The sequence below is a fragment of the Muntiacus reevesi genome, chromosome 18 (assembly GCF_963930625.1).
Source record: "Muntiacus reevesi chromosome 18, mMunRee1.1, whole genome shotgun sequence".
Lineage (NCBI taxonomy): Eukaryota > Metazoa > Chordata > Mammalia > Artiodactyla > Cervidae > Muntiacus > Muntiacus reevesi.
In genome coordinates this window covers 53,941,280-53,958,686 of record NC_089266.1, presented here as the reverse complement: position 1 = coordinate 53,958,686, position 17,407 = coordinate 53,941,280, and the positions used below count along the sequence as shown (strand labels likewise).

Below are 17,407 nucleotides of genomic sequence, written 5' to 3'. Positions count from 1 at the left end.
ATTTCCTGGTGAAATGGAAATCTTTATCCCGATTTGAGTAATGGTATAACTTAGCAGCAGCAGCAGCAGCAACACAGATGTATGCGTTTGTTAATCTAACTGTACTTTTAACATCTGGACATTTTACTGTAGGTAAATCATATCTCCACTAAAGAAAAAAATGCAAAAACACACACAAAAAACCCACATAGAAAGCCAGCTAAAAAAAAACATGCTTGCCAGATATCACAATAGTCTTTACAAAGTATCTGGAGTGTTATATCTATGGGAACTGAGTTTAGCTAAAACAACTGTCCTCAAAGCACACGCCCCAAGTCAGCAGCATCAGCTTCACCCGGGCAGCTGTAAGGAATGCAAATTCCCAGGCCCCTCAGACCTGCTGAAACTAACAGTCTGCGTTACAAGCCACTGGACTCTGACATGTGCTCAAGTTTGGAGGGCCAGAAGATTTCGGGTCCGCTCTTCACCACCACAACTGAAATGAAAAGGGGAGTCCTGGATCTCATCCCTGCCGGCCTGAGGACCCTGCACATTCCAGACCAGCCCCACCAGACCCGCCCACGGCCCACCTGGCCCCCGGCTGCCCCTTCCTCTCCCTCCAGAGCCCCGTCTCTCAAGGGTCATTTTCACTCTCCCCATCTCCCCAGCTGCTTCTCCCCGCCCCCCACTCCCACTGGACCAGCATCTTGGGAGGACTCCAGGCTGTGACCTCAGCTGTGGGCACAGGGCCCCCTCCTAGTGACCACAGGAGGCTCACCCACACTGTGACGAGTCCACCCACGAGCCAGCTTGATGCCAGCATCCTCGGCTCACGTATGCAGAGCAGGCTTGCGGAGGGGGGGCAGTGGGAAGGAGGCTTTCTGGGTCCGTTCCTTGAGAAGGACACAGTTTACAGTGCGGGTCACCTCCTCTTCACATCGGGTGCCCATGCACGTGTTCAGGCTCCCCGACGCCTCCCTCCTCCCCTGCCCCAGGCATCCCAGCCCCTGACTACACTCCACTCAGAAACCACACACTTGTCTGCCAAAGACAAGCACTAAATACTAACAACGAGTAACCAACAACAAACACTAGGGCAGCGTCCTCTCAGCCCCTCACCACCCCATGGCGGCGGGCAGCCCTCCTCCATCCTCACTGACTGTTTCGGTCAACAGTTTGATGACATTTACTGCTGTCCAATCGCTCAGTTCTGTCCCACTCTTTGCGACCCCATGGCCTGCAGCACACCAGGCTCCTCTGTCCTTCACTGTCTCGCAGAGTTTGCCAGATTCACGTCCATTGAGTCTGTGATGCTTTCTAACCATCTCATCCTCTGCTAACCCCTTCTCCTCCTGCCCTCAAGCTTTCCCAGCATCAAGGTCTTTTCCAGTGAGTCAGCTCTTCACTTCATTCAGCCAGAGTACTGGAGTCTCAGCTTCAGCATCAGGGACATACGCCTGGCCTTTAAAGAGCTATCACCATCAGTGTCCCACATAAACCTCACACAGCAATCCCATGAGGTCAACGCCATTATGGTCTGCATTTGACGGATGAGGAAACTGAGGACCATTCTCCACCCAGTCCCCATCTCAACAAGGGTTCCAACATCCCCAAGTGAAAGTGAAAATGACGGTCACTCAGTTACATCCGACTCTTTGAGACCCCATGGACTGTAGCCCCCCAGGCTCCTCTGTCCATGGAGTTCTCCAAGCAAGAGTACTGGAGTGGGTTACCATGCCCTTCTCCAGGGGATCTTCCCAACCCAGGAGTCGAACCCAGGTCTCCTGCATGGCAGGCAGATTAGGTACCAACTGAGTCATCAGCCCATTACCCCCAAAGTAGGGGACAAAAATTGATTCTTAGGGGCTCAGGAAGAGGTAAGGAAGGAAAAATCTTGTTCTTTTTATGGATCAAAGCACCATATGTAAATAGACACACCATATGTGGGGCATTAAACTTCATGTATGGGGTGATTTGGAAAATTTTGCCTAAAAGGGCTTCAGAAGTAAAAGCAAAGGAGGGTAATAACGGAGAAAAGGCTGAGAGGCTCTGTGAGGGCTGACTCACGTCACACCCGGGACTGAAGAGAGACAGCCTCTTCTTGGGGTGATGCCCCCAGGCCAGAATTTGGCATCACGTAAGTATTCCTCAAGACGAACCAGCTTTGGTCACCTTGCTGTCCTGGGCAGTGGAAATATCCAGCGCTGATGGCTGGTCCTCCCAGGAGCTCTGCAACCTCCCCGCATCAGGGTCGGTCGGTACCTGCCCCGAGACGCTTCCAGGCTGCGCCCCCCCCCCGCCCCCCCCCCGAACTCGGGCTGGCCCGGGCCCCCCGGGGAGGAGCCAGGACGCCCTCCGGTGCCTGAGCCTGAGCGCTGATGCCCACGGCTGCCGCCACCTCTGCACAGAGGCAGAACTACTTACTCAGGGGCTTCTTCACAGGCCGGTGGGTCTTCGGGGTATGTGGTCCGCAGTGTCCTCCAGCGTCCCCTGGGCCAAAGAAGGAGAGGTTAGTTTAGGCGGCTCTTCCACACCAAGCGAGGAGCCAGCCTCACGGTGGAAGGGCAGCAAACTGCGGGGAGCTTACAGAGGTGATTCCCAGCGGCATTCCCCACTGATCACTCACAAGGACTAGAAACAAGGCAACAGAAGCACAAGTTTGGTGTGTTCCCTCTCTTCTCTGCCTTAAAAGGTAGCAGGGGTGCAGTCTCTTCCCTGCCAGCACCCCGCTCGACGGCCACTGACCCGTCTGCGAGCTGCACTTGCTCGCCCGCACCACAGGGAGGACTCCTCACCCAGGGGGCAAGACCAAGGTGCCCGCTGTGTCCAGGAGATTCCCCTCCCCCGGGAGTTTCTCACCACTCATGAGCACGGACGTAGCAGGAAAACAAACACACGGGGCTAATGCACCAAATTAGCTTTCCCTCGACCATGGCCGCAACACCCCGGTTGCAGAGGCTCTTCGGCAGGGCCACTCGGCCGACCAGGCTGGGACTCAGGCCTGCTCCCTGGATTACAGACCAAAGACCCAGTGCTGGGGACAGTACTAGATGAAAAACAGACCCAGCCCCTGCTCTCACAGATCACAGTCTGGCAGGGGAGACAGAGGATGATGGCAGGGAAGAGTAAAATGACGGGTGTGAAGGAACTTCCCAGGTGCTCCAGTGGTTAAGAATCCACCCTGCAAAGCAGGGGACGCGGGTTCAAGCCCTGGTTGGGGAACTAACACCCCACAGGCCTTAGGGCAACTAAGCCTGTGAGCCTGGGCACTCCAGGGCCTGCAAGCCACAACTAGAGGGTCTGTCCGTCTCAATGCAAGAGCCCGCGTGATGCAACTAAGACCCTATGCAGCTACATAAATAAATATTCTTTTTAAAAAAATGACAGAGCAAAAAGGGCCCCAAAGGAAGGATAAGGACCCTGGAACCTTGTCTGAGGAGCCAGACTGGCAACAAGGATGTTTTGCTGGGAAATGTAATGTTTCAACTGATCTCCAAAGGGAGACAGGAGTCATCCGGTGGAGTCTGAGCCCTCCAGGCAGGGAGGAGGGGGGGGTGTGTACAAAGACCCTGTGGGGGGAGGTTAACATATTTGAAGACTTGAGCGTAAAGGGATGGATTGGGGGGAGGGGGTCACTTCAGGGCTGGAGAGGTGGATGGGGCCTGATCAGGCAGGGGCTTAACAGCCAGAGTCAAGCATGTGGTCTGCAATCTAAACAAAGGAAATTCTCCAAAGAGGAGGCAGGGGAGAGGGTGCCAGGAGAGCAGACCATCATCCTGAGATGCTCTCTCCAGCTGTGATGGGAGCGGCTGCAGAGGAGCTCATTAGGAAGCTGCTGCAGGTGATTCAACGGAGAGCAGCCACATGGTGGCTGCGGTGAAACGAGCTGAGTCCGGAGATATTTAAGAAGCAAAATCTGACAATGGGTTGGATATAAGCAGAAGGGCAACGGGTGGTGGTTGTTTAGTCACTAAATCGTGTCCAACTCTTTTGCAACCCCATGGACTGTAGCCTGCTGGGTTCCTCTGTCCATCGGATTCTCCAGGCAAGAGTACTGAAGTGTTGCCATTTCCTTCTCTGGGGGATCTTTCCAAACCAGGGATCAAATCCACGTCTCCTGCTGGGCAGGTGGATTCTTTACCACTGAGCCACCCAGGAGGCCCCAGCGTATGGGTATCAAGAAAGAATTTCATGTTTCTCTGACCTCCAAACTAGCCACTTCCTTACCAAACAACACTGACAACCCAGAATCCATTCAGCCCATCTGAGCCAGCCTCAGACTCAGACCAAATAAAAGCCTATCTAGAAAGGCCCGTCATAACACCTGGCCACAAAAGACATCCGAGGAAGGAAGGCTACAGTCTCAGGATGAGGTGAAGACTGCCCACCACCTCCTAGATGAGGGCAGCGGTCTTATAACATCTGAAGCTCAAGCCCCAATGCTCCAGAGCAGGATTTCCCTTCCTGAACCACAGAGGGAACCCATCCCATTTCCAGAACCCCAGTGAAAAGCCTGGGAGGCTGCCGAAGGTTACCTGGGATGGTGAGCTCCTCGGGCTTCTTCTCCTGGGGCTGTCTGAGGCACCGCTTCAGCTCATTCTTCAGGTCGGAGGTGCTCTGACAGACCTCCTTAATCAGCTCGTGGTTCAGCTCCACCTTGGGGACGAAGACCGGCTTCGTGGTGATTCCCTGCAGTTTTGTCGCTTTCTGCAATGAGGCAGGAGGTTAGTTCAGGCAGCTCTAGCGAAGCTAGGGCCCAGGCTCAGGCCTCATGAACCCTGGAAGGAGATTCCCCGTGCCAGTGGGCAAAAAGTCTAATCAGCCTCTCAAAAGTGGCTGGGGGTTGAAGTGCCACTTTAAGACACAGCCATCTGAAGGTGGAAGAGCCCTCGCCTTCCAAAGGGAAAAACTGCAGTCAAGAAATGACAGGTGTCCTGCCAGGACCTCTGCAATTAGTAGCAAGGACAAAGCTGGGACCCAGGCCTCCTAACCTATGGATAAAGCTCTTGCCATCACCATCGCCCCTCAAAGACCAGTTCTGAATGCATGTTCTGAAAACCGAACAGGAAGGCCTGAAGGGCTCAGGATTCAGCCACACATCCAATGCAGGAGAAGAATCTTACAGAAGGCGTGCCAAGCTTAGAGACCAAATCAGATCATATGGCATCAAGAGGCCCAGATGTGGATTCAGAATCCTTCTGGGAGAGCTCGAGGCAGCTGGGTCAACGAAGAGGAGTGGGCACGTGAGAAGAAAATGCCATCCCGCCCAGGAGTGGCTAGAAGACCCTGCACACAGGAGAGAAGGTTCCTGGGCACTCCTGTGCCTCCCCAGGACCTGAATGTGGGATCTGGGCCTTTGAGGTGTCAAAGCAGCACGCCACCCAGTCAGCAGGGCTCCCAGAGACACCCGTCATGTGCCCGGCACTCTGCTGTGCTCGGACATGCCAGGAGGATGAAGGGCCCCCCTTGAGAGGTGCGGGCAGCCTTCGAAACAAACAAGAAAAGAAGTACGTCTAGACTGAGGTCATCAAGGGAGAGAGCAGGGATCACCAGCAGTGGGAGAACAACAGATCCCAGGAAGATGGGGGAACTGGGGCTGCCCTGGACAAACGACAGGGTTTAGGAAGCAGAGGGAGGCTCAGAGATCCCTGCCCACGCTCAGGGCCTCTGAGGAGCGCCCTGTTGTGGCCAGAGCCCCAGGCACAGGCTGGGGGTGGCTCGCAAGAGATAAGGCTGCTGGCAAAGGCAGGCAGGCCACCGAGGGCCCTAAGGGCCACGCAGAGGAACACAAAGTCAGAAAGGGTGGCAAGGGTTGTCCATGCTGTAGAAAGCTACTTCCAGGGGCCATGCAGAGGCGGGATGGGGGGAAAGAAGGTGGAGGCCTAATGCAGGCAGCATCCCATGATGGTCCCTGGGCACACACATTACACATCCTCTTCCCCAGGTTAAGGGCAGGACAGTGAATATGAAAGGGTTATCACTCCCGGGACTAGTTTACATTACATGGAAACAATGAAGGAGTACTGCGGATGTAAGTAAGATCCCATATCTGTTGATTTTGTGTTCATCAGAAAGATGATTCTTCTGGGTGGGCCTCACCAAATCAGGTAAAAGTCCTTAAAACAGAAACTGGGCCTTCCCAAAAGGAGAAATTCTCTGCTGGTTTTGAGGAAACCTGCTGCCCAGTCGACAGAGGACTACACGCTGAGGAATCGTGGCAGCCTCTAGGAACCTCAACTGGCCCCAGCTGACAGTCATCAAGGACACAGGGACCTCAGGCCTGCACCACGAGGGACTGAACTCTGCCGACAAGCATGTGAGCGTCCCTAGAGAAGGAAGCAGCAACCCCTTCCAGCATTCTTCTCTGGGAAATCCCACCAAGGGAAGAGCCTGGCGGGCTACTACTGTCCGTGGGGTCGCCAGAGAGTCAGACACAACTTAGCGACTAAACAATCAGAGAATATCCTCCTTTCTCAAACAGGAGAGTCAGACTTCCTATTTGTGAGTTATTACCACATTTACCAAACACACTGGAACCCAACAAAGGAGAATTAGACTCTCTTCTCAGGGAGAAAGCAATACATGTCTTGGGGGAAATGTCCAAGGGACACAGGTATTATGTCTGTGTTTGTCAAACAGGCAAAGGGGATACATCAAACAGCAGAAAACACTGAAAAATGGGTCGAGCTAAAACTTCCCTCAAGTGTGTGGATTTCTCGGAGTATGAAGCCTTTTGAATGAAGACTTTAAGCTGTACACAAAGATGGAGTTCAATTAGGATCGGATATCAATGATGACCCTGCTTATTCCAAGTGATTTGACCAGACACTGGCTGAAGACAGTTTAAGCTGGAAAGGAATTAGTAACGTTGTCACTAAGATTCTGACAGATGTGAATAACAGGAAGAAGAACTCTGGGGCAATCAGAAGAATAAAAGTGGAAAAGAGGCTGAACAGACACAAACTGCTGACTGCTTTGATTGAATCTCATCCCATCTATGAATTCAAATAGTAGAGTTATCATATCAGAGAAACAAATCTCTGTTAAAAAAAAAAAAATTACACAATGGGAAAAAAAAAAGCATGTCAGCTTGGAAGACAACCCTGAGCTCCAAAAGGAACATACAGCCTGGTGAGACCACAGCCTAAGCCACACAGAGTTCGACGTAACAGACAGCTTTTCTTCTAAGCCATGCAGTTTGCACTAAGTGGTCATAAAACATAGAAAACTAATACAGCCTGCGTGTCTCAGGGATGCTTCCCAAAACCCCTCACCGCCCCAACTCCTTGAGAGTCCCACTCAACACCGTAAGGCGAGGCAGAAAGAGGACTGAACAGCGTCCTCATCATGACCCACCTCCAGAAACTCAAACTCGTCCCCCTTAGTCAGGGCCAGTTCAACCTCCTCCTTCAGGGTCTGGATCTCACTCTTCTTCTTGAGGATGATCTGGTAAATGTTGTCGAACTTGCTGGTGACCCTCTTCTCCTCTTCCTTTATTTTCCTTGTGGAGCTGGCCTCTGAGGCATCAATGAGAGCCTTTATTTCCAGGTATTCTTGTCTCAGCTGGTCCACCTTCCTGTGTGCAGCCTCCTGAGAGGACAGAACAAGAGGGCACCCATCAGACTGGCAGAAAGGCTCGGCCTGAGATGTGGAGCACCACCAGCCCTCACCTATACTTCATGGGAATTCAGACGGGTGCAACCACTTTGGAGAGCGATCTGGCAAGATCAGTGAATTTCAAGGTGTTCATACCTTATGATCTAAATCCTAGAGGAAATCAACCCTAAATATTCATTGGAAGGACTGTTGCTGAAGCTCAAATACTTTGGCCTCCTGATGCCAAGAGCTGACTCATTTGAAAAGGCCCTGATGCTGGGAAAGATTGAGGGCAGGAGGAGAAGGGGATGACATGCTTGGATGGCATCATCAACTCAGTGGACATAAGTTTGAGCAGACTCTGGGAGATAGTGAAGGACAGGGAGACCTGGCGTGCTGCAGTCCATGGAGTCGTAAAGAGTCGGACACAACTGAACACCACCACCACCGCCACCTTAGGACCCAGCAATTGAGTCCAAAGAATATACTCTAAAAAAAGGCTCTGCTCCTGAGACACACAAGAACGCTCTCAGCAGCACTGAATAGAAAAATCAAGGAAACAAACTGAATGTCTGTTGGTAAAAGACTGAAAATTATTCACTGGGATGGAATGTTAAACTATGATAAGGAAAAATGACTTATAGAAGACACATGGCAAGATGCGCTTCACATAAGACTTCGAAACAAATAGCATGGCACGCGTGTGCATGCTTAGTCACTTCAGTCATGTCCAGCTCTCTGCGACCCCATGGACTCTCTGCGACTCCTGGAAGAGAGGAAGAGGGATGCAGACGGGAGAAGCAAAGCCAGGGCTATATTCTCCTTGGTGATATTTTATTTCTTAAGCTAGAAAGCTGTTCATGAGTAGTTTTCTTAAAGGGTATGAAGCTGCCCTAGACAACTTCCTCTAGAACTGCACTACCCAACACTACAGTCACTTGCTACACGTGGCTACAGCGCACTTAACTATGGCCAGTCCCAGTTAAGATGTGAGACAGGGTAAAATAAAACGAGCATGAAATATCTCATTAATATCTTATATTGATTAAAATAACACTTTGGATGTACTGAGTTAAATAAAAAATATTAATAAAACTAGTCGCATGTATTATTCAAATTAAAGTTATATATAAGGTTCACTTTATATTTCTACTGGATGAAGCTGCTTTGCTGCTCTAGAAGCTGCAGTTTCCCTTTACAGCTTGGGTAATCTCAACAGCTCAGAATCAAATGTGACAAAGAGAAACACACACAAGAGGGCCAGGGAGATTGGAAACCAATTTTTTTTTGGCCGCACCATGCGACATTCAGGATCTCAGTTTTCCTACCAGGGATTTGAACCCAAGCCTCCTCACAATGGAAGCGCAAAGTCTTAATATTGGACCACCAGGTATTCCTGAGAATTCAATTACTTCTTAAACCAGTACCCGACCCTGCCACTTCCAATGTGACTAGCAATGTCTCCGAGTATTCATCCTCCTTCTCCCCCGTCAGTAAGAACACACCCCTGGGTTCAGATGGCCACATGGCTGCCAGCCACAGACTACATCTCCCGGCGTCCCCTGCAGCTGGTCACGTGACTAGGCTGCTGCCTACACAACGGGAACAGAAGTGACGAGCACAACACTCTCCCCCCGTGCCCCACCTTCTCAGAGGCTACAGCAAAATCTAATGGCGACCCAGTGGCAGCCAGGGACGAGGAAGGGCAGTGAGAAGGCAAGGTCCTGAACCCTGATGGGTCACAGGCCGCAGACCACCCCATAGCCTGCCTGGGTTACGCAGGTCCAGCCCTGAGCGGTCACAGTGAGGAACATACACAGCTATCCTATTTAAGCCTTGATTCTGAGGGGTAGCTTGCTGCAAGAACTGAGCCTGCCCGCCAATCAATACAGGTATTCTCATGTGCATTCTTTCACTTAAGCCTCAAACTCACCTTCGGAAAGAGGTTCTGGAAGTAGATGGAAAAACTGAGGCTCAGAGATCTGCCAACATGACTACAGTATCACAGGCTAGTATTCTAACCCAGATCTCATCTAATCTAACCACAGCTGTGGCAATGAAACCAGACGCTGCCACTTTAGAAAGGATGCTTAAAAATCAAAACTTCTCTCAATATAAAAGCACTGTAACCTTATAAAAATTACGAACCTGGCAGGGAAAAAACCTCTATAATTCTACCATTCCAACACTCGTACTACTATTCCTTGACTATATTTCCTTCCAGTCTTTTTTCCTACACTTCCGGTAATGGGTTTAATGGTGGCTCCCAAAAAGTTACATCCATGTTCCAGAACCTGGAAGTGTGACCTTACTGAGAAAAGGAGTCTCTGCAGATGTAACTAAGGTAGAAATCTTGAGCCAAGATCATCCTAGTTTACCCAGGTGGTTCTAAAGCCACTAGCAAGTGTCCTTATTGGTGACAAACAGCAGACACAGGGAGGAGGCAATGTGAAGATGGGGGCAGAGACTGGAGTGATGCAGCCACAGGTCAAGGAATGCCTGATGCCACCAGAAGCTGGAGAGGTGGGGACAGACTCTTCCTCGGAACCTTCGGAAGGAATGTGACCCTGTCAACACTTTGGATTTGGACTGCTGGCCTCCTGGCACCCATTTTACAGATGATGAAACTGAGGCAGAGGGGACAGCATGGGGGTCAAGTTCACAAAGACGGAATTAGCTGAGATAGCGGCTTCAGTAAGTGGCAGATGGGGTCGTTCAAACCAAGCCTCCTCCTGCAAACAACCAGAGAACTGAACTGTGAGAAACTACCTTTCTGTTGTCCTAACCCACGTTTGTGGTAATTTGTTACAGCAGTCCTAAAAGACAAATACACTGTTAACAAACAAATAGATGCAGGAACTTCCCTGGTGGTCTGGTGGTTAAGACTCTGTGCTTTAAATGCAGGGGACATGGGTTCAATCCCTGGCTGGGGAACAAAAGTTCCTCCATGCTGCATGCAGCGCAGCCAAAAACTAACTAAATAAATAGATGCAGCTTTGTCTTCCTGTTTCTCTCCCACTTAAACGGTAACTACTTTTTACGTTACTATGTTTTAACCTTAATTTTAAGTGATTCCTCCCACCCAGGTTGGACTCATAGTCTATGAAGGATCTCTCTGGGCATGTAGATCTTTGCATGTTTTGTTGAATTTTGACACTGTGAGTGAACCCAACAGGAGCCGTGTGGATGCCAGAGCTGTGCCCGCCTCCACGGAGGCGGGGGCAGAGGCAGGTCCCGGGGCGGGGGCGGGGCTGGGCGGGGCTGGGCGGGGCCAGGAGCCCCGTCACTCACCTGCACCTCCTGCTGCCTAGCTCTCACGTCCTCCAGCGCTCTTGACGCCCCATTGATCTGGCCATACATGACAGTCAGTTTTTGCCTCAACTTGTTCTGCAGAGAAAATGAACCGGGTAAGAACACACCTTGTCCCAGCCCCCCAGAAGCACCCAACACCAGAGACTACCCTCAACTCTCCCCCACAGCTGTTTCCACCCCCCCAAGTCTCGCCTGCTTGCAGCTTTCTGACGCATTCTCGTATTTACAGCTTCCATCCTTTCAGGGGGACAGGATAGGGAAGAAGTTATTAGGACCTGGAGCTAGACAGACCGACTCAATTCTCAGTTGTCGAACTGCCTCTCACCAGCTTCTCTGGTCAAGAAATAGATACCGCTGTTCATACCCTGCAGGATTAGGAGGACGATTAACTGAAGCAGTGTGAGTCCTCAGCCTGCCTAGTGCCTGGATCTTAGCAAGGACAAACATCCTTAGTAAATGTCAGCTTGGATTATTACAAGCTTCTTCATTAGCACCCATTTTACAGATGTTGAAACTGAGGCAGAGAAGAAAGCAAGGGGGCCAAGCTCACCCAGACAGAATGAGCTGAGACAGTCGAGCAGTAAGCAGCAAATGGAATTGTTCACATCAAGCTTCCCACTACAAACAACCAGCAAGCAGACGTAACACTGGGGGAGGGGGCACCTACTGAAAACCAAAGCGGGGCTAACAAAGAAGGGGAGGATCACACAATTAAGATCCAGAAAAGGAAACCCAAAGAGATAGGTCTGGCATCTGGGGTTCTGCCAGACCATCTGCCAGTTCCGGAACACAGCTGGGAGAGCCTCTATGCGCCTCAGAGAGGCAGGGGGAGAACAAAAACCAAAGTCCAAGGCTCACCTGATAAGCCCCACAGACTGAGCCCTCCAAGGGCTACACCCTGGAATAAGGATGAACTGGTGGAAAACCAGCTCAGTCCCTGAAACTGAACTAGGGTGATTCAGAATCACTAGTCCCCAGGTCATGTTCAGATGCAAAGTAAATTAGGCACCAAGGCAGCTAATGTCACCCGAGTCCTCCTAGTATTTTTGTAAATTTTCATAATCACCAGCCAACTTGCACCCAACTCAGGCGAAATCCTGGGGCATAGAAATAGGTACGAAAATCACCACCACCTCCACTGTAATGACGGCAGCCAGTGGTGGTCATGAACTTACTCCAAGTCAGACACTGTTCTAGTGCTTTCCACGTTATTAACTGTGTAAAGCTAAAAACAACAGTAGGAGGTAGAGGGTTATCCACCCTTTACAGATGATGTCACTGAAGCAGAATAATTAAGGGGCTTACCTAGGCCACATCGCTATTAACTGGTGTTATAAGATCCTGGTGTTACAATGACAGACTTATGTCCAAACTGAGTACACAGGAAATTTCTAGGGGAAAAACATGCACGTCCCTTAACTAGCTGGCTCAACAATTCTCTGGCCTTCCCTTCCTCTCCTCTGACTCTCCCAGGTCACTGACCTTCACTCTGGATTGGAATAACCCAGTGACAGTCACATGGAAAGCCTGGAAGCACAAACCAAGGCCACACTAACTCAACCCTGAAGGCCCAAGTCACTGATGGTGTTTCAGATGTGACTTCTGTGACAATAACCTCTGACCCGGCCTCTAGCAGTGGCCAAGATAAACCGTGACCAGAGGCGGAAGGCCAGCCCTGGGCACATCCAGCCTCACAGGTCTCAGAGCTGGAACAGACCTCAGGACTCCTGGAGGCTGACAACTGTTTCCAAGACCCAGTCTCAGGGGTTGTTCTTATAGTTGTTCAGTCTCCCAGTTGTGTCCGACTCTTTACAACCCCATGGACTGCAACACACCAGGCCTCCCTGCCCCTCACCATATCTTGAAAGATTTTATACATATTGATCAAAGGCATACAACAGTCCCTGATGATACACAGGGGCCCACAGGGTTACAGACCAAAGGAAAGACACCCAAGGCCTTTGAGAGCAGCTTAATCAAGGATAGGGAACTTTTCAAAGTTCTGAGCATCCCTTCACAGACTGGGGACTTCGGTCCTCCAAGTAGGCACCAGAGTCCTAGGTCCACCCTACACCAGTGATTAAACCCAGCTGGGCTGGCTCTGCTGCCAGTACTGACCAGCAGCAGGACTGGAAAAGGAGACGGGTTAAAGCAGGAGTCCCCAACCCTGGGCTGTAGACCGGTACCAGTCCAAGGTCTGCCATGAACCGAGCCGCAGCGCAGGAGGTGAGCAGTAGGCAAGCAAGCGAGGCTTCATCTGCCGCTCCCCACACCGCCTGAACCACCTCTCCCTGTCTTTCACGAAACCAGTCCCTGCTGCCTGCCAAAAAGGTGGGGGGCCGCCGGGTTAAAGGACTTGCAGGCCAGGAGATGGGGGCAGGCAAGGCTTGTTAAAAGGATTAAAAAGTCAAGTGTGTAGGGCATACAGATAATCTGGGTGCAGATTCCAGCTCCAGGCCCTGGAGACCGAGTGGAAGCTGTGGCTCCAGACCAGACTACGACGGGTCCTTCTGCCCCTGCCTTCTGCCTCCTGGATAAGAACCGCTAGCAGGCCTTCTGAGCAGAGCCAGGCCCCCCAAGTCCTCAGGCCCACACATCCCATGAAGAAGAAAATCTGGGCAGTCTAACACCCTCCATGCAGCAAACTCTCCTCGGGGCATTTCTGAGTAACAGCAATGTTAGCAGCAGCTCTAATCAGCACTAGTGAACTATAAAAATGCCATGTATGGGGAATTCTCTGGTGGTCCAGTGGCTAAGAATCCACCTTCCAATGCAAGAGACACAGGTTCAATCCCTGCTCAGGGAACTAAGATCCCATATGCCAAGGAGCAACTAATCCTGTGCACCACAACTAAGACTGTCATAGCCAAAAATTAAAATACCTATTTTTTTTAAAAAAGCCACTCTGATCTCTGTCAACTGAAAAAAAACAAAATATACAACCTAAAAGCTGAGAAGTGAAGTGTTCGTTGCTCAGTCATGTCTGATGCTTTGCAACCCCATGGACTGTAGCCTGCCAGGCTCCTCTGTCCTTGGAATTCTCCAGGCAAGAATACTGGAGTGGGTAGCCATTCCCTTCTCCAGGGGCTCTTCCCGGCCCCGGGATTGAACCTGGGTCTCCCGCCCTGCAGGCGGATTGACAGCTGTGTTCAAAACAAATAAACAAAACCCGCCATTTATGGATCACCTCATTAATCCTCCCAACAGCCTCCTCAATTAGGCACCATTATTGGGCCCTTTGATAGGTTCCCAGCCAGGAAGCAGAGCCAGTATTCAAACTCAGGTCTCAACATTCAGCTCTGGTCAGAGTCCAAGTCAACCAGCCAGGCTCTGGGGCCTGCCTAAGAAGCACTTCCCAAACAGCTTAGCCCTCTGAAGCCTCCTAGCCACCCTTGGACGTGCAGAGGGAATGCTATTAATCCCATTTTAGGGATGAAGAAGCTGACCCTCAAGAGAAATGCAATGACTTGCCCTGAACCACAGCTAATGTAAGCAGAGCAGCCCTCCAGGCTCTGAAGGCCAGACAGGTTCTTTCCTGTAACAGGTGGAGACCCAGGTGGGCTGGGCCTGAGATGGTTTTACCTCCCAGGTCAACGTCAGGCAAGGCCTGAGGGACTCGGGGAAGCAGGCCGCAGGAACCCAGCTCAGCCTGGCCAGGTTGGCCAGGCTGGGAGGGGCCTGCCCGGGCCAGAGCAGCACTGCACCCGAGCCCTGGAGCCACTGCAAACCTCCCCAGACTTCACGTCTCCTTAGACAGCACAAGGACAGCCCGTGTTTTCCCCGAGAGCCTAGGAGAGGGAAGAGAACCCAGGCCTCACCCTGGAGTTAGACTGAGGCAAGGCAAGGGAGTGGGACTACGCCTGTTCAGCCTCTGCCTCCGTTCCAGATGGGAAATCAGGATCCGCGAACCACTGAAACCATCTCAGAGCAAGAAGGGCCCTGAGGAATCCATCTGATGCCCCTCCTCACGTTGCTAATGAGGACCAGCCCGGGTCCTTTAAAGTGGCTCAGGCAGAAGAAAGGGCACAGCAAGCGTGCGGCTGGGCCTCCTGGGACCCTGCCCACCCTCCCTCATAGTGGTCGGTCCTCCCTGGTCACCAGAAGTCTCTGGCTCACAAAGACTTTATCTCACATGACCTCAGGAATGTTCTGTGCTCTGAACTCCAAGACTTGGCCTTCAGGCTGGTCCACCGGGAGAAACAGCAACGATGGTGTTGGACCAGCTGGCCAAGGCTTAATGGCCACTTGGCCACTTGGGTTAACTCGAGTGAAATGAACTTCTCTGAATGTCCATTTTCTATTTCCTCAGCTGTAAACAACTAATTATACCATCACCTGGGTGCTAGGGAACCTTAAGGGAACAGAGGTAACTTCCAGCGCTCATATTTGATGTTCAAAACCCTCTACTAAACATGTCAGACCACTGCTAAAGTGAAAGTGTAGTCACTCGGTCTTGTCGCACTCTTTGAGACGTCAGGGACTGTAGCCCGCCAGGCTCCTCTGTCCATGGAATTCTCCAGGCAAGAACACTGGAGTGGGTTGCCATTCCCTTCTCCAAGGGGATCTTCCCGACCCAAAACAGAAGCTGAGTCTCCCGCATAGCAGGCAGATTCTCTACCGTCTGAGCCACAAGGGAAGCACCAGACAACTGCTAGGCTTAATGCAAACAACACATCACGTGTCTTCAGTAGTTCCCTCTGTAAAATGGGTGAATGGGGCGAGCCACGAATACGAGGGCTGTATGTTCTCACGGCCCCTTCCACCTGGACACTGGCTGTGCCCCCGCCCTCATCTCAGGCACAGCAGGCCTGAGGGTGCCCATCCACCGCACCCACGGGATCCGCCTGGTCGGCCTCGCTGCCCACAGCGGGGCCCTGTGCGCCACCCGGCCGGCCCAGGCTGCCCCTCGGCGCCCCCGCCCGCCGCCCCCTACCTCCAGGTCGGTGCTGGCCTCGTTGAGGGGCGCAGGCGAGCAGGTCTTGTGGTCCACCACGCAGACGTGGCAGATACACTCGCTGTGCTCGGGGCAGAAGTAGTCCCGCAGGCGGTTGTGCCGGGCGCACTTGCGGCGCATCAGGTCGCGGACGGGCGGCTGCAGCGGGTGGTCCTGGAAGGCGGGGCTGTCCAGGTGCGGCCGCAGGTGCTCCTGGCAGAAGGAGGCCATGCACACCAGGCACGTCTTGGCGGCGGCGGCCTGCAGGCAGTGGTCGCAGGCCACCTGGCCGGCCGCGCTGGGGGCGGCGGCGCGCGTAGGCGGCGTCCAGCCGTCGTCGGCGAGCGCCGGCCGGGCCTGCTCCGCCTGCAGGAACTGCTCCACCACCGCGCACAGCACCGTGTTCTTGCGCAGCTGCGGCCGCGCGGGGAAGCCGGTGCGGCAGTGCGGGCACAGGTACGGCGCGCCCTGGACGGCCCACGTCTCGTCCAGGCACGCGCCGCAGAAGTTGTGGCCGCACGGCGTGGTGACCGGGCCCTTGAAGGGCTCCAGGCAGATGGAGCACGACAGCTCCTCGGCCAGCGGGCACAGCTCCGCCATGGTGCGTCGGGGGAGTCCGACGGGACGCGCGGGGACGCGGCGGCGCAGTGGCCGCGAGGCCGCCGAGGAAACGAAACCGAGCGGCGGGGCGGGGCTCCTGGGCTTCCAGGAAGTCACGTGGGGCGGGCGGGGCGCGCCGGGCGGGGGTGCCCGGGGGTCCCCGAGGTGACGCGTGCGGGGCGCGGGGCGCCGGACCCCGGGCGTTCAGACCGGCCTCTCGGCCCCCCGGGCGTTTCCCGCGGCCGCGCGGCGGAGGAGAAAGCGGGCGCGTCGAGGGGAGTGAACCCCGGATTCCGGGCGCGCCGGGGGCCCCAGGCGGACGCGCCTGCGCGGGTCCCGGCTCTCGGGGAGCCCGGTCCGGCGCCAGCCGCCCCCGCGAGTCGGGCGGGCTTCTCGGATGGACCGGTGAAAACACCTACAGTAAGGGCTTCCCGGGTGGCCTCACTGCCTTTTGAAAATTTTATTTATTTCATCCTTCCTTTCTTTTCTCTGGTTCTGGCCCTGGCGTTTGGGCAACACGATCTCCGCAGGCTGGAACTTCTGGTCACACACTGAGGCTTCAGCTTGGCGATTTCTTTCCCCACCCGGCGATGTAACAAGCTTTCCCCTCCACGCCCCGCCCCGCCTTCCACTTTCCTGGAGTTTGGCGATACCCTAGTCTCACGAAAATCTCCTGTCTCATACATACCCACTTTCACATGCACGTGTGCACGCACACAAATACAATTCTGAGACGTTGTTCTCAAAATTGTTTAGAGTTATTTTCTTCTACTTCATTGTAGCTTTGTTTTCCTGCCTGCCCTAGCCTCGGTGCAGGACAAGTGTGTGTACACTAGGGGAGACGTGTTCAAGAAAGGAGATGCGGAGCGAAAGGAAAGGTAGTGCTTTGGGAGGAGTGAACTGGAGTTTACTTTGGGGAAGGGGGGAAAGGCAGATTCTAATTCTGATCACTGCCATTTATCACTACCTCTGGGCGCTAGGCGAGTC

The 17,407-nt window shown here is 53.0% G+C and overlaps 1 protein-coding gene across 1 annotated transcript in view; it reads right to left on the bottom strand.

Moving 5' to 3' along the window:
• TRIM25 (tripartite motif containing 25) overlaps positions 1-16,495 on the bottom strand; it is a 31,132-nt gene extending 14,637 nt beyond the window's left edge. Inside the window, exons 1-5 of the mRNA XM_065910999.1 lie at positions 15,821-16,495; positions 10,867-10,962; positions 7,336-7,569; positions 4,515-4,686; positions 2,404-2,469 (exon numbers count right to left, since the gene is read on the bottom strand). Of these exons, the coding sequence (XP_065767071.1) occupies positions 2,404-2,469; positions 4,515-4,686; positions 7,336-7,569; positions 10,867-10,962; positions 15,821-16,420 (1,168 nt within the window). The 5' untranslated portion in view covers positions 16,421-16,495. The remainder of the gene's footprint in view (positions 1-2,403; positions 2,470-4,514; positions 4,687-7,335; positions 7,570-10,866; positions 10,963-15,820) is intronic.
• Positions 16,496-17,407: the final 912 nt, after the last annotated feature.